The following is a 25,745-nucleotide window of genomic DNA, read 5'->3' on the forward strand; positions in this document are numbered from 1 at the left end:
CGATATATTGTAATGAGCTTGCATGTGACATAGGAAAGGGAGCCAAATCTGAATGGCTTGTTGAATCACAAACAAATGACTGGGTTGTCTTATTTCACAATGTGTGAGTTCGTAGGCACTCCAATTGTATGTGCACAAGCACAGAAAACGTGTTGTTTTTTTCATTATATGTCCCCTTTAAGATAAATAAACACAAGCAAAGGTGCTGTAATCACAGGCGACAGCATTACAAGGATCCCCATCAAATGTAAAGGCTAACTTTTGAGTATTTGCTTTTTGTCCTTGTTGAAGTTTAGCCAAGTGGAGGCCAGAGCAGTTACGTCAACCTGCATAACAATAGATGGAGCCCTTGACTGCACACTGTATTCAGCGCACAACAAATGCTCCTTACCTAGAGCACCGGAGGGTTTGTATAAGCCAAGGTGATTTCATCAGACTGTATAAGATCTGACACAATAAATATACGTGACACAGTAGTGGGTACACAGCCAGTTCAACTTTTGTTGTGAGATATGTACCATGTAGAGAAACCTTTGCTTTTATACCATGTTTTTTTTTTTTTTTTTTTTTTTGGTTCCTCAAAGGAAGCTATTGAAGCTTAACAGAGATGGAAAAAATCCCCCTACATGTCGAATGTTTACCTCAGTAAATCCCTGTCAACTTAATTTTGACAGAGCTGAAGAAGAATGACGTAGCCACAACATAAACTGATTAATTATGTGTTACACAAGGTTGTCCAAGGCCCATTATTCAGTTTGCCAATTTCACATTAACATTCTTGTATGCAGGCTAATAACTGTTTGCCTTTGCCATCTGAATAGGGAAGTGGAGGGAGGACTGAGTGGCGAGATTTCTTTTGCCACAGCTGATATTGCCACTGAAAGCCTTGACAAGTTTCTTCAATAGTTATGAAAACAACAACAAACAGATACAACTTTAGAGAATACTGCACTCGAAATAGTTATAAATACAATGCAGTTAAGTTTGAATGCAGAGAAAAAACTAATACAACAACATGAAACTTTATACTCTATTGTGTTAAGGCTATATACAATAAAAAGTAGCACCACCAACTCTAGCCCTCCGTTGTCTGTGAGGAAGACTCCCAAGACAACATTATTTGTTAAAAAAAAATGGAAGAAACCTTGAGCAAACCAAGTCAAAAGGATTCTCAACTGGAACATAGTGTGAAATGCAACTTTAAGTATCTGTAAAGTCATTGATTAAGGACAGTGTTTTTCGCTAGAGAGACAGTGACTGCTACGGTGCTGTTATCTATTCTGTGTACCAGTTTTTTGGGGGAGAAGCAGATGTATTGATGAAGAGCACTGCTCAGGGGGAAGAAGCTGTTCTTGTGCCTAGCTGGCTGTTTCGGCTCCAATTATCCCGAGTTGCTTCCTGGAAGTAGAGTTTGGACGGTGTGCGTGGAGGAGGTTGGTAATGATGTTGGATGCCAGCTTCTTGGGCCTGGAGTGGCAAAGATATTTTGGATGATGAAGAAGTTGTTGGCAACGATCTCTGGTTAGTCACTTATTTGTCTGGTCTCATCCCGTGAGAGCAGTGTTTTTGCATAGTGCTGGACTGCATGTTGGCGTGTGGCCCACGCACCACTGTCATTGTATGCTGTTGCATGAATCATCATCCCATCTGATGAGCCTTCTTGGTGATTTAGCGGTCCCAAAGGAAGATTGTACTTTCGAGGAACTTGAAGCCTTCAGATTATGTCTTGTCACAGATTTGTGTTGTTTCACTGTTTGAGATTTACACATCACTAAATTTAAATTAGTTGGACCACACAAATTAGTTTTTACTAAATTTTTGCACCTTATAACTGCTAGATGCAACTGTTGCACAGCTAACACAACAACTGACATATCTAACGTTAGTTTGCTAATATACAGTATGACCCAGATAGGTTAGCATATTTACATTTTTCCCACTCAATCTAAAACGTAATGAATAGGCCTACTACTGGACAATATTTTTTCATTTTGTTGTGTTGTTAATTGATTTCCAATAAAAAATATAAAAATTGCATTTGCATAAAGCAAGCATATTTGTCCACACCCATGCTAAGAGTATTAAATACTTGACAAATCTTCCTTTAAGGTAAATTTTTTTTCTACAACAAATAGAAAACGTGTGATTAATTTGCGATTAATCCTGATTGAATATTTTAATCGATTGACAGCCCTAGTCATTTTATAACGATTTCGGTAACGATATATATTACGGTATAGCATGTTTGTTGGTAATTCAATACATAAATAGTTTGTATGAAATAACCACATGGTAAAGCCTATGTTTGTATACTCCTGTGTGAATTAAATACTTGACAATTAAAAGTTTTTTTTTTTTTTTCATTGTACTTATTCACTATACTGGGGTATTCTCATCAACAGAATTCTTATCAATTCACATTTTCTAAGAAATTTGAGTTAATGTGCTTGTTATCATCAATACTAATTGTGTATCACAATATCTCGATATTTGATTTCATACGATTACATTTAAAGACGATAAATCATATTGAATTAATCGCCCTAGGTGCAACACGGTTTAGTACATCACTTGTCTGAAACTAGCTTAGTTACTACGAATTGGGTATAAGGGATATTGCGAGAAGCTGGTGCAATCCAAGAGACTGGGAGGTCCGAAATGAAGGTGTTTGGTCTTCAGCTTTATCCTTATATAAGTTCCAAGGCTGTCAAATTAACTCCGGACTTGTGTTGCCTGAGTCTTCCACAAACATACTGGCCCTGTAGGCAAACTTCAGGGCATCCTCTGAAGGGTGTGTGATGTTTTTCAGTTAGCCATACGCCTTTAAGGTCATCTATGATCAAAGCCACGGTATCCTGTGATCCTAGTTTTTTGAAGACTGGGGGAATGGATGAGTTTAAAGGTCTAAATTAATTCCCATCTTTAGCATCATGCAATGAGGGCATTTAAGTTGATACTTAATGGCTCATTGGTGAATCCAGTAGAATAAAGATTGAACCCCCGAAATATAAAAGAATTGAATAGTCTGTAGAGATACACAAAAGTCCCTCACTATCTCTTTCTGCCCTCCTAAATTAATCTGGTTCATCCGCCCAATTCTCTCCGCTCCTACTTTGTCCACAGGCATTACGTTCATTCTGTCAGCCTCCCGTGGACCGTGAATATGATGACATGGTACATACTCTGTTCTGAGCCGCTGTTCTCTCTCTCTCTCTCTCTCTCTCTCTCTCTCTCTCTCTCTCTCTCTCTCTCTCTCTCTCTCTCTCTCTCTCTCTCTCTTCCTTTTGTCCACCTTTCCTCTCCGCACCATGTGCTCCTGTAGATTAGAGTTGGCATTTGCCTCCTGAATACCCCAGTTGGGTACTGTAAGCACGAGTGCATGTCCCAAGCTGGGGCAAACCTTAGGTTAACTGAATGCAGAGACTTCCGCCTAGCCACCAAGGAACTCTAAGCTAGCTTTGGCTTGACACGCTATAGCTCTCCACATTTTTGCATATCTAAATCTCCAAGCCCAGGTTTTGTCTTGCTTGGCAGAGTCAGACAAAGAGTTTGGGAGGCTTTTTTTCGTTCTTTTTTCTTGCTGAACATAGAGGGGAGGTTGCTTTAATAGCCTGCAGCCTCTTCAGGTGTCTCTCCACACTCAGGTTTTGATTGCCAGCCGAGGGACGAGGCAGTTTTACCATAGTTATCTCACTACACCACATGCCTAACAGCACTCAAAGCCTCCTGAGCTGTCTGTCATGCCTCTTAATTTGCACCATAAGCAGATGAGCTGAAAAGGGATAAAATACCTCGACAGGGGGTTGGCAGGGTCAATTTAGGACAGAGAGTAAATTCACATTGGTGACTGGGTCTGACTGGCCACTGTGTCTTTATAAAGCCATTTACAAAAACTAGGGCTATGAAACTGGAAAACCTATGGAATCCATTGGTACCAATGTCATACTAGCTTGTCATGAGCTCCAAACGTACGCTAAATTTTGGCGAGGGAAAAACTTGCATGATCCCTTGACCTCTGACCTCAAGATATGTGAATGAAAATGGGTTCTATGGGTAACCACAAGTCTCTCCCCTTTACAGACATGTACACTTTATGATAATCACATGCAGTTTGGGGCAAGTCATAGTCAAGTCAGCACACTGACACACTGACAGCTGTTGTTGCCTGTTGGGCTGCAGTTTGCCATGTTATGATTTGAGCATATTTTTTTAATGCTAAAGGCAGTACCTGTGAGGGTTTCTGGACAATATTTGCCACTCCCATGTTGATAAGAGTATTAAATGAGTATTTTGAACAGATAAAAAATGTGTGATTAATTTACGATTAATCATGATTAACAATCACACGATTAATCACAATTAAATATTTTAATCGATTGACAGCCCTAACAACAACATAACATACACAAACGTACGTGAACATAAACAATGCATTCAACTTGTTTGACCATTTGAACCATGCCATTGGTCATTTTCACACATTACCTAAAACTACAACTAATTTCATACACATATCTGTAAGCCATAAGATTCTGATGCTCACATTTAGAAAAATGATTACAAGTCACCATCTTATGTCTTTAATTAGTGGTAGAACCACAGTTGTTTCTCTGTAGTAACCCCACTGTAAGGCACAATAGTAACATATGTTCACCACCTCTCACAATGCTGAGTCGTGTCCAAATTATACTCAAGTTAAAGGTATTGCTCAAGTTGTTGCTTCTCTACGAAGATAATGAAGATGAAGATAATCTATACTGTTCAATGGAGAATTGTTCGAAAAGTCAGATTGAGCATTAACCACCCATTCCCAACCAGTAAATATTCAGTTTTTTAAAGAAAGTTAAGATTAAAATTACTGTGGCATACATTGAGAAGTTGCAACAGTTCCACACAGTTTCACTAGCACTGTGTTTAGATTGTGTTTGTTTTGCTTTCCCTTTCTTGTCATGTCTGCATTTTCTTATAATGTGTAAAAGATTATAAGAAATGATGTGAACTCGTATTTTTCTCTTCTGTCTCCTTCAGACACTCATGGGATGGATCTGTTTGCGGTTGCAGTCCATGAGTTCGGTCACGCCATCGGTCTGGTCCACACCTCAGCCATAGAGTCCATCATGAGACCGTACTACCAGGGTCCCGTAGGAGACCCTCTGAAATACGACCTCCCCTACGAAGACAAGGTCCGCGTCTGGCAGCTCTACGGTACGAGGGAAAATTAGTGTCATTTCCATCAGAATTTCCTGTAATAATTCTGCCTCAAGCAGCAAAAAGCGCACACACGTGAAAAATGGTATTTCAGTAATGGAATACTGAGGAAGATGCTGTCGGAAAATGAAACAAAGTGACCGACATGGTGAAGGGCGCTTTATAAGTGGAAGTAACATTTGCGGGAAGTCATTGTTGAATTAATTTAACAGTCAGCCTTTCCAAGTATTTCCAAAGTACTTTGACATACTTTTCTGCACCTCATTATTTCATTATCTATTAGACGTACAGTATACTCAAACATGATTGTACGCTGTACCAAATAATGGCTAAATTACCTCTTCATTTGAGTGCCTCTTCTTGATGTCTCGTCGGTGAAGTCTCAGTGTTTTGGAGGCATACAGTACTGCTTTCACAGAATTTCCCTCTACTCTGCTGACCATGACTCCAGAGCCTCTGCTGTAATTATGTCCGTTTCCCAGTGCAGTGGTGGGAACGGCCGTTCGCTGGTGACAGCTCAGCAGACTGAAGATACCGAAGCCTCCTCGTGCAGGAAGCAGCATTTGATGAGCTCTGTAGAGGAAGGTTATCGATTTAATGAAAACATGGATGGAGTTAATTGGACCTCGTTATGGCATGCGACCTTAGATAGGAAATGGCAGTGTGAGGAAAGGGAATGGTGAACATGAAGAGGGGTGAAGTGAAGTATGTGAGTGAACAAATAGACAAAGCAATCAAAAAGGAGGGGAGAATTAAACACATTTGTGCCATACTGTTATACTATGGTACAATGTAGGAAAATAGTAACATTGCAAAATAACAGGAGTAGAGCAAATAACCAAGAATTATATATATATATATATATATATATATATATATATGTTGTATATTCATTTGAATTGACATTTGACATCTTTCTAGGTGTCAGAGACTCGGTGTCCCACACAAACCGACCAGGCAACCCCTCCCAGACGGCTGAACCTCCTGTCCTACTGGACCTTCCTGAAAACAGATCCACTCTCCTGTAAGTAGAAGATGTAAAGATCTACTGTCATAGTACTACATTAAAAAATCCACCTCAATAATCCCTCCGTATCTATCTCTAGGGTCGATAAAAAGGGGATGGCACAGTACAATTTTGGCACCAAAAGCCACAGTCCACTCAGGACACATCTTATTAGGACAAGTGCTCTTAGATACGTCTTATGGCTTCAGTTGGCAAAGGTGGACATGCTCATAAACTTCTGCAGAAATCACATAAACATTTTTAATGTTCATGTTTTCCTGGTTAAGCTGATATAAATTCCTTAACTAGGCATGTTTTTCACAGCCATAAAAAAGTGGCTATATTAAAGTTAGGGTAATAATAGAAGTTCAGCTACTTCCATAAGAACACTATACTCTTAATAGACCTCACACAGGTGTATCGTGTTTAAATAGTCTCAAAAACCACGTACATAAAAAACAGACGTGTGCACGTCGTACGAGCGCACAGAACAGTATCTGCGAGTGGAAAACATCCTCACAAGGCAGCATTTCTGCTCCGCATGCACACATGTGGTCCCGTGAGCACGGGGCTGTAACAAGCATGAGCTCGATGCATAAACATATATCCACACACCTGCATAAACATATATATTCACCCACCTGCATAAACATATATCCACACACCTGCATAAACACATATATCCACACACCTGCATAAACATATATATTCACCCACCTGCATAAACATATATCCACACACCTGCATAAACATATATATTCACACACCAGCATGAACATACAGTATACTGTATATATTCACTCACTTGCATAAACCTGTATATTCACACACCTGCATGGACATATACTGTATATTCACTCACTTGCATTAACCTATATGTTCACACACCTGCATAAGCATATACAGTATATTCACACACCTGTATAGACCTATATAGTCAGACACCTGCATGGACATATATATTCACACACCTGCATAAACATATACTGTATATTTAGACACCTGTATAAACATATATATTCAAACACTAGCATAAACATATATACTATTCTATGCACTCATATTTACATGCACATGCCTGGTTTTTATGCACACAATATTTTTTGAGACTAAATAAACACCATACAGGTAGCATTTATTGCAGGGTAACTGTATTGGATCTCACTATAAGAGATTTCTATTTTTATGATGATTCCCTGTATGTCAGCATAATTATATTGTGATTTTTTTTTTTTTTAATTTTCTTACTTTTTCCTTCACTTCCACTGAGAGACAATGTAATGAATCCATGTAGGAATACGCACCATTATTGTAAAAATAGTTTTTTGGTGCTTGATATGAAGTCATGAGGTGCCAACAAACCAAATTAGCAAAGAGGCCGAGAATGAGCTTGGGAGCCTGCCCGTCTAATTAAGTAATTCCCTAAAGCAAGTTGGGCGGCTATCAGCCCGTTGTTTTTTCAAAATATCAAGGATAATTTGGCTTAATTATGTCCATTTATGTATTTTGAGTGTACATACACTCGCTCACACACACACACACACAAACCAGCACTAACCTTAAAGTAGCACCCAAGAGGTCCAACGAAAGACAAAACACAAAAAAAAATATTAATTCTGAAGGTTGGTGCAATTCAAATTAGTTTCAGAGGACTCACACATGTGCACACATACTACAGTAAGCAGCAAGGCAGCACTAAGAAGGAGGGCTAAGCTAAACAGGCAGTGATGCGATATTTAACCATCTTTTCCTTTCAGACTTTCACCGCCTTCATTAATCATTTCCCACCGACTCCATCAGGTCATGATGCGTGAAAAAGCTGGATTAGGCCTGACAAGGGCACCAATACTGACCACTAGGCAGTGGTGTAGTGTTAATAGAGCTCTGAATAGAGACCTTTGTCGGTATAAGGCCTGGCGGGCTCCCACTCTCGGCCCTGTGGTGCTAATGGCTTCATCATTGGCAGGCCGGCCACGTCAGTGCTTTAAATCACTTAAAACCCCCGGGGATAAATGCACTGAGGGACCTCACCATGTCAGCCTGGTAGCATCTCTTCCTGCTTAGCCTGGTTTCACTGATTCATGTGCAGGCACCGTCCATGCACCATCCAGACACAGGGGATGAAAAGTGAACAAAATTTAGATGCATAAAAAGATCTTGAAAACACATATCTAATTTAAAGAAAACAAGTATTAATGGATGTTTTGACAAATACACTTTTATAAATATGTAATAAATATTTTTTAGATGATAGGTGACTCATCAGAGCACAGAACCATCAGTGTTCAAAGATTTAAAGTGTCCACTTTTACAGAAAAGGTTCTTTTTTCCCCCCTCTTTTCACAATCTTCTCTCCTCCTACTTTCTTCACATCTCTCTCAGGCTGGCGCGAGATGCCCCGGACAGATGCACCAGTCACTTTGATGCAGTGGCCCAGATACGAGGAGAGGCCTTCTTTTTCAAAGGTACCAAATCACAAAGGGGAGAAAGACAAGACGCAAAGCTACAGAGCAGCGTGGGGAAAATAAAAAACGAAATTAGCTAAATGAGTGGAAATGAAACCAAATTTTAAAAAAAGTAGAGAGAAAAAAGGAAAGCGGATGAGAGACTGGGGCAGATGCAGACACCCAGCTGAGCCGGTTGAGCCCTGCCGAGAGACTGCAGTCCAAAAATTACATCAGGCTTTCATGCTTGCCCTCTGGAGGAATGACCCCGAGCCTCCCACTGACAACAGAAACAAGAAACGGACTCACTTACTTCAGCAGCGGCAGTGTTAGCAAAGCATGCTGAACTTTACCTGACATTTTGCAAACCTTTTTAGTCTTTTATAAAAGAGATGGCATTAAAGGTTTATAGATCATTTGTTACAATCATTTTGCCTTTTGAATGTTTTTTCAGACATTTTGAATTGATCAAGATGTCGATTTGGCTTGCAGTTCTAGTCAGCCCATTCCATATGGGATGACATTGCCCTGCCACACATGTTTAACCAGGACTAATCCTTGAGGGACATGACTCAGCCTGTTATATTTTGGTTATTGTCTGATGCACGACATTATGTTTTTTGACAGAATAGCGAGACTTCATTTTTTTTAAGCCTTCTGAAATGTCACAAGAGTCAACTCTGCTGAAGGTAAAGATGACAATAGACAAACTGGAGAGGAAGGGAAACAACTAATGCCTTTTGATAAGTTTTTTAATAAATGAATTCATATCTGCAGCTAACCCTAATTTTTTGTTCAAACAACCCAACTAGTCAACCTTGAAAATGGACTTCCATATTCACAGTGCAATTCGCATGCCAATGACAACCTGACCCATGTTATCCTGCATTACATTCTTTTACATTTTTACTGTACTTGAACTTGAATGTCATCCGAGCTGGATGAATACACTCCCAGGCTTCTGAACCTCTTCCACTCTAAGGGCAGAACCTTGGAGTTGAGGTTGCAGGCTATCCTACTCAAGGTATCCTTCAATGAGTAATGATTTTATTTTAGAGATTTGTGATCAAACTGCTGGAATATTATTCACTTATAACTTAAATCTGTGGAAGGTAACGTTAGCCTGTGTGGGGGGATATCACTGATTGTCGCAATCATTTTGACAAGTGAATCGATCAGTCTGATTGCTGTAAACATATAAACACTGCGGTGACTCTCGTAACATGCTGCGTGGCGGATGTACTGGTACTGTGAGGACTACGTGAATGGTAGGATTAGGAGATGATGAGTGTTCAGGGGACCACCTCACCCCCCCTCGATCTCTGTGTCAGAAAAAAAAACGTGCTCTCGGTAGTCGAAGTGATTCACCGTAAAGATCCACCGGCTCATTTCTATACAGAAACATTCATGAGGTGCTTTTCATCGACCATTTATGGTTGAATGTGGGTGTGTCGAGGACGGGATATGAGGCTGATCCACACGCGCACATTTCCAGGTGGATTGTGATTTATAGAGGGAACATTGCCTTCAGATGTGCGTACGCACAGTTTTATAAGTCTGATTATTTTTCGGCGCACGCCATTTTCGGCTTTTGTGCGCACGCACTTTTTTAGTATGGATCCTAATGAGAGCCCTGTTCCTTGTAGGAAAGTACTTCTGGCGACTAACAAGAGAGAAGCACCTGGTGTCACTGCGTCCGGCTCAGATCCATCGCTTCTGGAGGGGCCTCCCAACCAATCTGGACAGCGTGGATGCTGTGTATGAGAGGCCTGGGGACCACAAAATAGTCTTTTTCAAAGGTACAGTACAAAAAAAACCCATCTTCATTCCAATGTGTTTTTCTTCAAATTTAGTCTGGTTCAATAGTGTCAGTGAGCATCAGCAATCACAGGATTTTCTTTTCTTATTTCTTCTCTCTTTCTGTCACAAGTAAACAGTTCGAAAAAGAGTTCAAGTTAAAGTTTTTTTGTTTAAACTTCTCTTGACTGGCAGACGTTTTTAAAATGTGTTCATCCACACTATAAAGAGGCGAGATAAAAAGAGATAGTTCACACCTTTTTACTGGGAAGGAAATTCCGACTATTTTTCAGAGTGCAGAAGAGTTATAAATTTAAGAAACGGGTATGTTTCACATTTGATATAAAATGTATAACAGCTTTCCTGGCAGAGGACGTTCTCCCTTGGCTGCGTAACAAAAAGTATGTGTGAATCTTTATTTCATGATCTTCCAGGTCTGTCATCTTTTCAAATGTATCATCTCCAGTGCATACACTGTCTGCTGTGTGTGTGATGTAGAAAAGCTATAGATTGATAGGTCGATTTTCTGTGTCCACCCTCTTCAGGTCTAAAGTACTGGGTATTTAAAGACAATATCGTGGAGGAGGGCTACCCTCGTCCAATTACTGACTTTGGCCTACCCTTGGAAGGAATTGATGCAGCCTTTGTTTGGCTACACAACGACAAAACCTACTTCTTCAAGGACAGCCACTACTGGCGCTACGATGACCACCTGAGGCGTATGGACATGGGCTACCCTAAAGACAGCACGCTTTGGAAGGGTCTGCCGCCACAACTGGACGACGCCATGAGGTGGTCTGATGGTGAGTAGCCATAAAAACCCTTTCTTCTTCCATCAGTAACGAAGGCTATAAACACACAGATATGAGATTGTATCATCATTGATTGACATGATTTTTTTAGCTGCCTGTTGAGATCAGTTGCTCCAACCTTCCGTTAGCTCCTCCTGGCATGTTGGAAGATGTAGTCCCTCTAGGGTGGCCCAGTTCTGCACACTCCTAATGGGTCGTGCACAAGACTTTGAGTTCTTCAAGCTGTCACAGTCAATCTGCAGAGAAATGTAATTTTAACCCCCCCCCTTTGTACATAATATCCATGATCTCATTCTTTGTCACTAACCAAAGTTTGAGAGTAAAGTTGAGAATTGAAGTAAGCTTTGCTTTGGGGCTTAAGTCATCAGTATGCTTCAAGTGAAGTGCTTGTCAGATCGTCGAACAGTGTCTGAAACCCCCATTACAACAGCGCAAATGAGGGGCCAGCTTTTGCCTTTAGACGTGATCGGATGACACGTCACGTGGCCTAATCTGTTATGTTAGATGTTATTTTGGTTTACAATATTTTGCAAACCAAGATAGCTGAAGTGTGGTCCATATCTGAAGCTCTTTTACCTTTACTTTTGAAGTACAATGTGTACAAGTGCTCTCCTGTGCTGACAGTATAGTAAGTAAGCTAAAAGTCGATTTATATAACACCTCTCTTGAGTGCTTTCCAATAAAATACAAAGCCATAAACTCCAGATCCATAAATAAATAACAATGATACTGTTACATAATAGAATACCACAAAAGGAGATGTCTCTCGTGGTCTTTCTCTGTTTGAATAACATGGCGGCTTCTCCAATGAACTTCAAATAAATGTGTCTGATAATGAAGCTCTGTTGCTACTTTTTCCACAAAATAAATGATCAAAGCCATACCCCCAACAGTGATCTCTCACCCAGAGCGAAAAAGGTGTGTAGCATGAAGCCAGTGACCTATTTTGACCTCTTCTGTCTTTATTAAAAATTGATTATAAAGACATACTGATTGATTACATTTAAAGTATAAATGATGAATCACCACTGCCTGTTTCCTCTAGCGATAAATGATTACATTTCTCTGAGAAAAATAGAGTTGTAACACTCCACCAGAGCATCAGCCCACTGGTAGCTCTGGTACCTGCTGGTGCCAAAGGCAAGGCTGTGCAATATCCTTCTCAGGGGAAATCCTCAGAGGAACGCATTACAAGAGAAATATGAGACAAGGATGGAACAATTATGCAAGTTAGCAAACATGCAGCTTCAAGTCTTGGATGAAGTTTTACAATTGGATTACAATTCTGAGCCAACTTCCCAGTAGAAGTGGAAGCCAGGCGCTGTAGTATAGACAGCGTGAAACTCCATATGGGGTGGAGGTCGGGGGCGATGGATGGGACATAAAAACACGCTGTTTTCACCCAGGAGGTTGGGGTTTGCATCCCTTTTGAAATTTGTCTTTGTGTTCACAAGTGTTAAGTTTCACTTTTTAAATGTTATTCCAAGCCAAAACACAATGTTTTTCCCTTAACTTAACAAACTGTTTTTGTTGCCTAACCCCAAATAAGTGGTAGTTTTATTGCCTAACCCCATTTCATTCAGTTTTACATGGTGTTACAACATGTTACTTTTAAGTTTCGCTTTAACTTTTACAACGTCAAAGACCCCCGATCTATGGTGCTTTTAGCGACTGATAACGCCTATTTAATGCTGAGGATGACATTTGTCATCCCTTAACTTTTCTGCTGGCACCACCGTGAGGTTGACATTTGTGGTTTTGATTGAAATGTCGTAACAATTAATAGATGTGTTGCCATGAAATGTGATACACACATTCATATCCCCTCATGTCCCCCTCAGGATGAATTGTAAAATAACTTTAGTGATACTTTGGTTAATGACTAAATACTTGCAGTCAAGGTCAATGTCTAACCTTACCCTTTCGAGGTCAATGCCTAAACTTAACCGTTCTAGGTCAATGCCGAACCGATCAAGGGCAGTGCGTAACCATAACCATTCAAGGTCAATGCCTAACAGATCAAGGTCAGTGCCTAACCTTAACCGTTCAAGGTCAATGCCTAACCATAACCATCTCACATCAGTGTCGCCACTTCTGTGTTAACTTCTAGACACAACCTGTTTGGATTGGGCGATTGCTCGCCTCCCAGTATTTGCTGCTTGCAGCGTTTTCAGAGAGCGTAGTTTAAATCAACTTATACAACTAATAGATAAGACATTTCACCTGGAAAAAAATCTATGAAAGTGTGAAATTTGTTATCTTCCATTCAGTGCATTTTATCATGACATTTATTTAGATTTTATTTGAGTTTATTTTATTTTGGCAGTCACCCTAGTTGTATCCACGCACATTATTTTGTTGGCATAGCTGCAATATGCTGATTAGAGGCACATTTGCATTTGATTGTTTTTTTTCCACGTGTCAAAATATTTTTTTAACCTTTTATCTGTTATTTTGACGTAGCACACATGGCCTGTTTTTCGCCAACACTCTGCTTCACATTCACATAGTGGAACACGCTCAAACCTTGGAGCTCGCCCAGTGTAATCACAGGCAGCAGCTCCACTGTAGCAGCTGAGTGTCAAGGTCACAATGCCTGCTTCCATCAGAGCACCACGGTCATCTGATCACATGGGCACGTTTATGGCAGGTGTAAACTGGTCTAACACTGTTTGTTTGAGAAACGTGTGCTTGTGTGTGTGTATTAGGCTCTGAAAGAGGCATTTTTGGATTTTAAAAATACCCCTAAAAAACAACCACGGAGTCCTTTGAGGCCATTCTCAGTGGGAGCCTGGATGTCCCTAATCCCCCCTGCAGTATGTGAATACAGGGAAGCTCTTCCTCCGTCAGTTGTTTAGTGGTCTGTGTTCTGTCTTCGGTCTTGCTCCAAGCTCTTTGATATGTGTATGCGCATGTGTGTGAATAAGAGGCCAATCGCACAGCCGCGACTCCGCTTCACCCCCGGCCATTATCACCACAGAGCCTGGAAGGGTAAACTTGGAAACCTACACGCACAAACGCGGCATAGACAGACCATGGGAATTGGAGCCATATCAAAGCCAGTTCTCTGTTTGTTTCACCGGCTCAGGATGAATACAGAGAGAACAGAGATGGGACAGACGGAGGAGAGAGTGAGTGACATGACATGCAAGAAGGAGAGGGGAGATACGGTGACACCTCGTTATGAAAATAGAACAGAAAGACGGGGAGGGGATATGTGAAAAGGGGGAATCCAGACAAGAGGAGATATGGGGACACCTGAGGATGAAGAAAGATAATAAAGACAAGAGAAGAAAAAGAAGAGATGTTAGGAAAGATAGATGACTTGACTCCAAGGACAGATAGAAGAAATCATAAAGAGACAGAGAAAGGCAGTAAAAACCACAGAGAATGGTCGCTGTGGAGGGAAAAAAAGGGGCATAAAGGGCATGAATGTAGCTGTAATGATGACAATAATCATAGCCACTGGCATCAGGTTGGCGCCCAGGAATAATTTTGCCTTTTAGTCATGGCGAGAAAATGGTAAAGGGAGAGACAAATGAAATTTATCAGGCATGAATATTATCTTTAGCCTGTACAGGGAGTTCACATAAACCAGCCAGCGTCCATAATTGTAGTGGTGTTACATTCCTGGAGTTACAACCTCTGTTACCATAAAGTCAGGAAGCGATTCCTGTAGTGATTTCAGAATCAAGGGGTTTGAAATCTTGAGCAGCCTCGAGGTGACAAGCTTCGGAAATGACTAAACAAAGAAAGACATAATTTAGCTAAAGGTTGGTTAGCACATAACACCACAGATATTTCTTGTGAAGCCACAATCAGGCTAGCAAAGTCGCTGATAACGTGGTGAGCTCAACAAGTTACTCTACAACGAATTATTCGCAACCAATATCATCACAAAAGCATTCACTGTGGTAATTGAAAGCCCTCTTTAACATACAACATGCAGAAAAACAAAAACACTTTTTTAACAACAAAAACAAACGTATTAAAGTTTATTGTACTTAGTTTATGATCACACAGAATACAACCCTTAAAGACACAGTGTGTAGGATTTGACAGCATCTAGTGGTGTGGTTGCAGATTGCAAACAACTGAATACCCCTCCGGACCTACTCCCTATGTAGATATGAAGGCCTCATTCTAAGCTAACGAAAACACAACGATTCTTAGTTTCAGGAAATCGCACACTAATGAAAACATAGTTACGAATATTATATTTAATTTCTGTTAATAGATCCCCCAAAGTGTTACACACTGTTCCTTTGAGTTGACACATGAGGCCCAGCGGAAGGTGCCCATGTTACACACAATAGGCCAGTTCCAGTGGGAAACTAATAATAATAATACATTATAAATAATCCAACAAAAAAAAAAGATAGTAAATAGCATAATATTAACGTCAATTTCAAGGAATCATTATCTCCGCTACATAGCATGTGCCATAGAGCTCCATTGTTGTCCAAAAAAACGCATCAATGAGCCACACCATTACACCGGTTGACAGGTTACCGTGAATCATGCATGGGCACTTTCGTTTATTTTGAGTAAATCCCACAAATGCTATCTTGCTGCCGCAAATACTAAGTAGCATGTATTAATCCACAGATGAAAATAGTCCCCAATTGATACACTATTTACTCCTGTTGAGTAACGTTTGCTAAAAAAACTAATTTACAGTGCCCCAGCTGTTTTAAGAAGCTATACTCACCCTTTGTTCTGAAATTAAACGATGTATTTGTGACCCATTTTTAAAGATTTCCATCTTCAGTGAATGAATGAGTTTGGGGCAGTGATATTAAATTCCATGTGATTTGTTGACAAGAAAAATATACAGTAAGACCAGCCTTATTCTTTATTTCTGATGTTTCAGTAATGCATTCAGCAGTCCCTCAAGACCAGCTATTGGCTTAAAGTAAATCTAATTACCCTTTCAAGTTATGTTTTGGCTCTAGAAAGTATTGCACAATAAAACTATTTTTAGACAGTGATACTGTGAGGTCCATATTAAAAGGAAGAGCCCCCTGTTTAAGTGTCATCATCAACTTCATTCGTTCAGCCCATCGATTCATCTTCAGTCAAAGACTCTGAAGGAAAACTGTATTCTCAAGCTGTTTCAGGGATTATTAGCCAGTAGTGGGTGATATTTTAAATGTATTCACCACTTTAGACAGCTCTAGGACTTTTAGTCTCTGGGGAAAAGAGTTTTGGCCAAGTGTCATTCAGCCCTATGGGCTTGGACTTCCAATAATATAGTGATAGATGGATAAGGAGAATGGCTTTGTGAGTGTTTGTACTCTTGTATTTCTATCTTTGTGAGGATAAAGTTCAGCTCTACACTTAGAGAATGAAGATATTTTTGGAAAGTGAGGATATTATATATAATATATCATCATTGCAAAGGGCTTCAGAGAGCTATTTTTGGACTAAACTCAGACGTTTAGAGGTAGGTTGTTTGTATGTGCAATATAGAGCATACCTTATTTTTATTCCAACTGGCTGCAGCACAGGCTTGACTATGCCTACATGATTAGGTACAGGGAATGGACTCTACAGTACTAGGTTCTGTGAGCCTCCACCCACTTGAAAGGGTGAAGACTCTTCACAGAAAACTGTCTAGACCAGCACCACTCCTGTTTTACCTTACCTTGTACATTGTAGGTACTTTATCTTTTGCTCTTACCCATCATGAACAACAAAAATACACCATCGTATCACAAGAAATGAGGGTTTCTTTCAGTTTTTTTCAGGGTCCAGCTCCTGGGTTTTGCTAAAAAAAAATAAGGCCAGAGTAGATGAAACTCATTGTGTCCTCAGAGGCAGAACTACTGAAGTGTAAAAATAACTTAGACCTCGGAACTTCGGAGATTTTGTCGGCCATATGTTTGGCATTTATTATCAAGGTCAAAACATGGACCTCTTCTATGTAGCCATGCAGGCAATACATTGCTACATCTGCATTATTTATTTTACTTTGAAAGTGATGCTTGAACATATTGCTCACACATATTCTTGGGTAGCTATTCCACTCAGGGTGCATGAAACATTCAGAAGTAAAATCATAATTCTCTGTCTTTTATTCCTATTTTCTGTCATCTCATTGTCTTACTTGTCCTCCAAATACTTGGATGAATACAAGATTCACACCTGTGTGATATAACAGATTCACTTGTTTGAAGTAGATTTTGTTAGACAAGCATTGAAACCAAAAGAATATTTACTCCACAGTTAATAGCGAGCTCCGAGGCCATTAACAATGAGGGAACATTCTTCATTGTCTCAGTCAACAGCCTTTGAGGGAGGTGGTGGTCTTCCAGTTAAGAAATTCAGTTTCTAAATTTGAGTTGGTGGACCAAATTAAAAATGTTGTTGTTGTCGTTTTGTCCCATTTGAGCACAAATCCATATGGTCCAGTATTATATTCAAATCAGATATTATATTTGACATGCTACGAGAGCAAAAAGAGCATGTGGCAAAAAAACAGTGCCACCTATTTTATGATCCTGTTTTTCATCACGGCACACAACACATTTTTGGAGGCTTTTGTTCCTACAAAGTGGTATATTCATCAGAAGCACACAGCGTTTAGTTTTTCTTTTGTTCTGCCAGTGCCCATTTGGTATTTTGGAAACTGTAATTAACTTAGGTACCCAGGATTGAAAGGACAGGCGCAGTGAGGGGTGTGTCAGTAACGATCAGCTGGCACAATTATGGTGTCAAGAATGCACACAAGGGGTTGCTGTGTTCAGTTCTGGCACAAAGACCCCACGAAATGACATAAACCCCTTTTTATGTTATGTAATTCGGGCCAGTTTTACATATTCATTCTTTATATAGAAAGTATGTGTAATGGACATTGAAAGTATCATTTTATTGCAACAAAAGCAATAATACCAGTCAGGAAGAATTGGTTCTGATTCTTCTGATAACCAATTCCTCTAAACAGCAAAACAATACACACCTTCTCTCCAAAGACTAATTTAAGGAGTGCTTATTCATGTTTTAGCAAAGTGGCATTCAGCCCTATGGGACATCCAATAATAGCGATAGATGAATAAAGAGTGACTTTGGGTCTGTGTGTACTCTTGTACTTATATCTTTGTGAGGAGGATAAGGTCCAGCTCTAGACTTAAGCCCCTTTCTCACTGGATAAAAAAAAAACACCAACATCTGGCTTTTGCCTTCAATGTGACGCACGTTGAAGTGACTATAAAATCAATCAAATCAACAGAGATTGGACAATAATTGTAATTTATTAACGTATAAAACATACAATTAATATGCTCTCCTCAAAGCCACCAGACTCCAGTCAGGGAATGGTAATTTTTACCTCGCTGATCGTCATAAAACACACAAAGAGAGACTGAATAGGTAGCGTATATAAAAGATAGAAGTAATATTTTCACCATTTAGTAAACATGTTTCCCGTGCTGACCGGCGCATCCGCGACGTCGAATGTGACACACCAGAAAAAAAAATATGAACAGACCAGTGCAACGGCACGGCATGCTCGCAATGGGAAAGGAGTTTATCACCTATTTTAGTGGGTTTCTCGTGTTTAAAAAAAACTGTATATACGCGCTAATTTTGGTGGAAAAGGGGAGTTAGAGAATGAGGACATTTTTGGAAAGTGAGGATAACATATATCAAATATCCTTATGCAAAGGGCTTCAGAGAGCTATTTTGAGACTTGTTTTTATGGTCAAGGTAGGACTGAGATAAATGAGTCCTCAGAAGTTTAGAGGTACAATGTGTGTGTCTGCGCAATATAGAGCATACCCTATTTTTAATCCAACAGGCTGCAGCAGAGCGCGAACATATTCTCATGATAATGCACAGTGAATGGACTCTACTAGATTCTGTGAGCCTTCACCCACTAGACCAGTATATATAAGACATCATCTCATCACAAGAAATGAGGGTTTCTTGTAAAAAAAAACATACTCTTCCTTGGAGTTAGTGTCAGGGTCCAGCTTCTGGGATCTGCTTAAAAATGAAGGCCAGAGAAAATGTACCTCATTGTTCCCTCAAAGGCAAGACGTAGAATTAAAAGCTTTTAGGTCTTGTTCGGAAGATCAGACATTGTGTTTGCTAATGTTTGGCTTTTATTACCAAGGCCAAAGAGTTCTCACTCGTCTATGTGGCTTAAAGAGCTCACATATAATCTTTAGTAAATATTCCACCCAGGGTGCAGGAAACATTCAGAAGTATACTTAATGCTTTAATCACTCTCTGTCCTTAAATCCTACATTTTCTCTCCTGCTGGTGCTCAGTTATCCAGTGTCTTCCAACGTGGGTGCTCAATCTTGCAGCTATCACCAGCAAAATGATTGCTTACAGCAACCAAGCCTATACAGGATACATCTGCCTCCATACATTTGGTTCAGACCCCAGTTGAATCATCACCATCCCACAATACCCAACAGTAACCCAAAAAATAATGCGTGTGACGACATATGGTGTGTGGTAACGCTGATGTGTGCCAGCTTAGCTATTATTTTCATATGAAAGAATGGAGCCCACAGTACCACAAGCGTGTAGGAGAATTACGGGTGTAAGAAAATATTGATACACATGAGTATCGTGATATTATGTTGTGCGATACTGTTTTGATTCTCCAAAATACTGTATCTTTTTTTCATTAACCTCTTCGAAATCTGATGGCCCGCCGTTGGGCCTGACCACTATTCGATGTTTCAGAGGTTGCAGCGGGCTCTTAAAGCCAGACTTAAGTGGCAACTGGCATCTTATGAAACTGGAAAACCCAAGGAATTCATTGGTACCAACCATGTCATACTAGCTTGTTGTGAAGGAGGCTAAATAACGCTCCTAAGTTACGCAGAATTTTGGCAAAGAAAAACTGGCACAGTGATTTTCAAAGGGATCTCTTGGCCACTGAACTCAATATGTGAATGAAAATAGGTTCTATGGGTACCCACAAGTCTCCCCTTTACAGACATGTCCACTTTGATAAGTTTTGGGCAAAAAACATGTAGTTTTCTGCATGCAGAATACATTTGTTGTTTTTCCCCAATTCTAAAATGGTGTATTTCTGGTGTGGTCTTTATACTATGACAGTTTTCCTAAAATTAAATTAAAAAAATCGCAATATATCGCCTTGCTTACAGCATCGTAATATATTACAAGATATTGAATTGTTACCCCTGTATCATGATACGTATCGAATCACCAGATTCTTGCCAATACACAGCCCTAAGGAGAACTACGATGGCCAATGTGAAAACTTGAATGGCCCCATCTAGAGCCAGTGTTTGGTTTGTCCGTTCTGGGCTACCGTAGAAACATGGCGGCTGGCTCCGTGAATAGGACCCGCTCCGTATGTAGATCTAAATGGCTCATTCTAAGGTAACGAAATCACAATGATTCTTATTTTCAGGTGATTATACACTTAGGAAAAAATACTTATTAATATTATATTCTTCCAATAAATGTTGCACATGGTTCCTTGAAGACTAGTCTTGTGTCAGTACCCTAAGAGCTCTATTTTTTATGTGAGTGCATTGTGCAAAGTTGAGTTCCAGTAAGGAGAGTGTCACTGGAGGTTACACAGGCAAAAACTTCCACAGGAAAATATACAGAATATATCATGTTTTCTACAGAGTAAAAATGAATATTGTCCTTTTTTTATGGTGATGTTACATTTAAGAACAGGGTCTGTTTTGAAATATATGGTACTTTCAGATGGTTTTGGGAAAGGATGCAATGATATGCTCTCTAGAAATCATCCATACTTTCCTTTCCAAAGCTCAAATGTGGATAAACTCTCAAGTAGGATTGCACTTCTGTCATATTGGATGAACTTATACGATTATCCACGATGGATTTAAGGCCTGTACACACCCACTGAAATATATCTTTTGTAATCCCACCCTGTTTGAAATTATTCTCACTCCGTCTCGAACAGGTGTACCATGTGGTATGTTAATAACAGTGTGAAAGTACTGAGCATAAACACCCTGGATCACTGATTCATGAAATTAAGGCCGTTGATGTTTTATGTGTTCTGTGCTTGTTGTGTATTCCACATCAGAGCAAAGACAATTCTGTACCTTGTGTGGATGCTAAAGCACATAGTCTTGTATTGTATTCTGTTCTAATACCAACACTCTGCCCCCCTCTCTATCTCTCTCTTTGAAGGCTCGTCCTACTTCTTCAAGGGGAAGGAGTACTGGCGAGTGCCGAGCAGCGACATGGAGGCGGAGGCAGGGTACCCCCGCCTCATCGCTAAAGACTGGCTGCTGTGCACCGAGATGCAGTCGGACTCTCCGGACACGGAGCCCAAAAGCACGGAGACGAGAGTCAACGTGCACCATCAACCGGACCACGCAGAGAACGGATACGAGGTGTGCTCCTGCACCTCGGACACCGCCTCGCTTTTAGGCGCCCGCCCCTCCCCGTCACCCCTTTGGCTGCTGCCACCTCTCTGGACGCTCTCGCTTGCCCTCCGCTCTGAACTGCTATGATGCCAAAGCACGGGACAAAGTTCCTGAGCTCATTTGGTGGATGGCCAGCTCAGCGGAAGCAAAAAACTGGAATATTTTCTTCTTACAGTATCATTTGGTATCCTTTTTGCGCTAATTTTGTTGTTATTTATTTGACATGTCATTTGGTTGGCACTGCCGGCTAATGTAACCATCCTTATTGGCATCAACCCACATATGCTTTACAAAGTTTTTTTTACTGAATGGTCAAACTGCCTCATATCTGCAAGGAAAAAGGTTGTAGAAATGTGTTCCAAGAGTAAGTATTTGTCTTTATGTGCAGCAGGTTTATAGCTGCAATGCCTCACATACAGACAAGTTAAAGGAATCCTGGGATGCAGGCAGGTGCAAAGGTGAACAGTGTGCCAACACACACACTGTTGCCAGCAGAGGCTTTTTACAGGGTCATTTCACCAAAATCAGTTAAAAATTGTCAAAGTCTTGTTGGCACTTTTTTTTTATTACACTCGTGAGCAGGATGCGACGTAATTTCGTTCTGCTGTGCACTTAACCCCGTGAATAGTATGAATGACAATAATCTTGAATCTTGAAAATGACCAAAAATCATATTTTCACACTTACCTCTAGTGGTATCTAGCCATGTAGATGGTTTGATTTTGATGTAATAGTTTCTGCCTCCGCCCCCAATACAGTGGAGATGAGAGGAATTTATTGGTGCAGTTAAACACACTGAAAAATTACATTTGGAAAAACTACACAGATGTGTGTATTTGCAAAAACAACTCTTACTCTGGATAATCCAAAGAACTCATCGGGATTATTTACTCTGTTAAAAATGGTACCAATGAAAACAGTTGACTACTAAAGGCCTTTACACACTGGGGGCATTTTTTTCTTGCCCAGTATATTTTTTTGAACTGTTTTTGTCATGAATATTTTAACACAGGATGTGAATATTTTGCGGCGGAACAAGGTTGATTTTTCTGAGCTTTTGCACCGCGACTGAAGGCATCAACCAATCGCGTTGTGCGGAACAGGTTGCACCTATATTTATGAGACACAGAGGCTCCATAGTACGAACAGCAAATTTCATTACTCCTTCCATTCTTGACAAAGACAGCGGAGACAAGAACCACTACTTCTGTTCCTTTCACAATAAAAGTCCTAGACATATAATAGTTGCAGGTGAGTATTTCGCATTTTCGTGTTTATTCATCATTGCCCCGGTATGTAAAGGCCTTAAGGTGGTAGATTATCCAGAGTAACAGAGACATTTGAATTTGAAGTTATAAAAGTAATTTCTGTTTACTTTGCTGTGTGCACCACTAACACTTTCCATTCACCTAACATTCAGTGTGCAAACGTCTTACTGTGAGAGCCGTAAGTTTGGATGGATGAGTAGGTGGATGGACTCAGTTTCTTTCCCTCAACTGTGCTCTGAAGTGAGGAAGTGCTGCTCATGTATGTATTCCCATGGTTTCATCATTTTCACCTCTGGTGCGGAAGCATTCCCTACTCTTGGTTTAGTTGTATCTTTTGTATCAAATTTAGATTAAATAATATTCCTGTTTATTTGGCATTGCTTCAATTGGGTCACAGAGTTCGTAGAGCCTTTTTTTGGACTTTTGGACAATTTTCTTTTATCACCCCTAGCTCCTTCTGAAGAGTCACAACGTGGTCTCTGGATTTATTCTTGCTGTAAAGATATATTTACCTATAGACTGATATATTTGAGTTGAAAGGTTCTGCAGCTATTGCATAACCGAGTGGACTGTGTATATTTTAAGCTGTGTTTTCTAATGTAAAATATTTTTTTAGAAAAATTAAAAAACATCTGATTGACTTTATTGGCTAACCGTGGTCACATGGATTTGTATGGAGGCCGATTATTTTGAGTGTTGGCGGCCGTGTGGGCGTAAGTGTGTAATTATTTAGCGTCATTGAAAAGGAGCCCGGCCTTGAAGGCAGATGAAGGTATAACATGACAGCTTGCAGACGCCAACTGGGAGCTGCTCTCTTTCTCTCTGATGTTCTGCATGTTTCCCTCTTGTAATGGTCACTGCTGATCATCAGGAATGCAAACCACATCATGTCAATCACACCGTACACTCGATCTGAGTGGCTTTATGAACAGATTGGCTGGCAGAGGATTATACAGTATACCAATGTTTCTTAAGGAAAGAGAATCAGGGAAGCAATGTTACCTAATCCAAAAATATTCAGCAGCTCAGATACTGCTAATTCAATGATCAAAGTTAACAGCATGTCAGGCCTTGGGGAATATCTAACATTTAATATTTGATTGATGTTGTGAACAAAATATATTTTTTGTTGGTGTTTTTACCCAAAAATATACAGAGGAGTTGGCAGTATTTTTTCTGCACTGAGTAGTACCTTATCAGGCTGCAGGCACAACCTCTGCCTCTCAGAGAGTAGCTTGTATGTAGTCTGAAAGGTGAAACCCGGGGCAAATAAGGTGTGCAAACCACCCACCGCTGCTTGTTAAGCTTACTACTGTGAGCCACATGATAATCTCACCCGATTCTTGGATTTTCATCATCTCCTCATTTCTCTCATGTGGATTTGGACGTATGTGAGTCAACCTACGGTGAGCAGACATCCCGATTTGTCTGGGATCGTCCCGGTTTCAACCTAGGTGTCCCGAGTCCTGACAAATATCTGTAAAACACACAAATGTCCTGGTTTTCAACAGTTACTACCAAATTGTCCCAGTTTTCACCATTTTAAAAATGATGACAATATTATACTTACATAGACGTTTATGATGTTCTGTCCCACTTTAATTTGTGCGCGCGACAACCGATAAGTATACATACAGAGAGCCGGCACAGCACACTCCCCTGCAGTCTCTTACTAGACGTACACACGGGGATGGCAGATCCGCTGGTTACATTTTGCGCAATCAGCATCAGACTGTTGAACCACAGAACCCCTCCCGTGCTTATGTGCACATCAAATGCATTGTTTTGATTAATTATTCTACACGGTTCCTGCAGCGCATCAACAAGCATACAGGCGAAAAATTGTGAATCACTTAAAATTTTTCGCTCCGCTTATAACTCCCTCAGGACCGTCCATTCCTGGCGTCTCCATCCTGGCCAAAATGTCATCATCGTGATGTGATAGAGATTGTTCGGGTTCAAAAGTAAAGTTGAAAAATAATTGCCGTATCAAGTCTCAGACAACAATAAGTTTCCTCTGAGGAAAACTCTCTGCGGGACTCCCAAACTGTCAGTGCGTCATGACTCATGACGGGAATAGCCCTGTGATTATAGTGGGTGAAAGTAGTGAACATGATAAGTCATGATTGTCACAGCCTCTAATGCATCCTCCTATAATAGCGCCTTCTTTCTGATCCCACCCTGTGCTCAAATGTGCCACAGGGGCGGCAAGTTAGCCTTAATCCTGATGAAAACGCCTATAGTGCTAGAATATTTGCGCGTGAACATGAACGTGCAGTACACTTAAGGGTCCCGGTTTGGGGGTTTGAAAATATGGTCCCCCTATGTTTTCACTGATAAAATTTTTTATAAATGTGACTCGTCTAGACTGGAAGGCGAAAAAACTGACAGTAACTCATAGATATAAAAACACTGTTTTATATCTATGTAGTAACTTCTCTCCCATATCTGCGGTGGTGTTTCTCTCCATCCGTAAAGAGATGCATTTCCTTGCGTTGAACACTAGGCGGTGTAATCCGTATACTGTACAAATGTACAGACACAAAACAAAACTGTGAAAACGACGTGTAAGTGAACACATCTAACTGACACTGGGGATGGGGGGTGGGGAGACTCGGACAAAAATAGGAGTCCCTACACAGGCACAAATACAGTATGTGCATGCCTATGCAGGTGTTTGTGCGGATGTTTATTCTACCCAAAGGCTGCGGATGAACCCCCACCGAAATACTGCAGAGCTAAAAACTTCATTCTGTTTTGAGGTAAAATGAAGTTTAAAAGTTTAAAAAGTCACTCAATCACCATTTCTGCCA

The 25,745-nt window shown here is 40.3% G+C and overlaps 1 protein-coding gene across 2 annotated transcripts in view; it reads left to right on the top strand.

Annotated features, from left to right (window-relative positions):
• The window catches only part of mmp17a (matrix metallopeptidase 17a), a 98,542-nt gene extending 74,830 nt beyond the window's left edge, over positions 1 to 23,712 (top strand). The window contains exons 6-11 of one of the 2 annotated variants that reach the window (XM_074617922.1): positions 5,029 to 5,205; positions 6,130 to 6,232; positions 8,597 to 8,679; positions 10,305 to 10,457; positions 11,001 to 11,258; positions 21,426 to 23,711. In XM_074617922.1, the coding sequence (XP_074474023.1) occupies positions 5,029 to 5,205; positions 6,130 to 6,232; positions 8,597 to 8,679; positions 10,305 to 10,457; positions 11,001 to 11,258; positions 21,426 to 21,751 (1,100 nt within the window). In that variant the 3' untranslated portion in view covers positions 21,752 to 23,711. Of the gene's footprint in view, positions 1 to 5,028; positions 5,206 to 6,129; positions 6,233 to 8,596; positions 8,680 to 10,304; positions 10,458 to 11,000; positions 11,259 to 21,425 lie in introns of both variants that reach the window. The other variant, XM_074617923.1, reaches the window with a different exon arrangement.
• The last annotated feature ends 2,033 nt before the right edge of the window (positions 23,713 to 25,745 follow it).

Source organism: Sebastes fasciatus, chromosome 19 (genome assembly GCF_043250625.1).
Source record: "Sebastes fasciatus isolate fSebFas1 chromosome 19, fSebFas1.pri, whole genome shotgun sequence".
In the NCBI taxonomy this organism is placed as follows: domain Eukaryota; kingdom Metazoa; phylum Chordata; class Actinopteri; order Perciformes; family Sebastidae; genus Sebastes; species Sebastes fasciatus.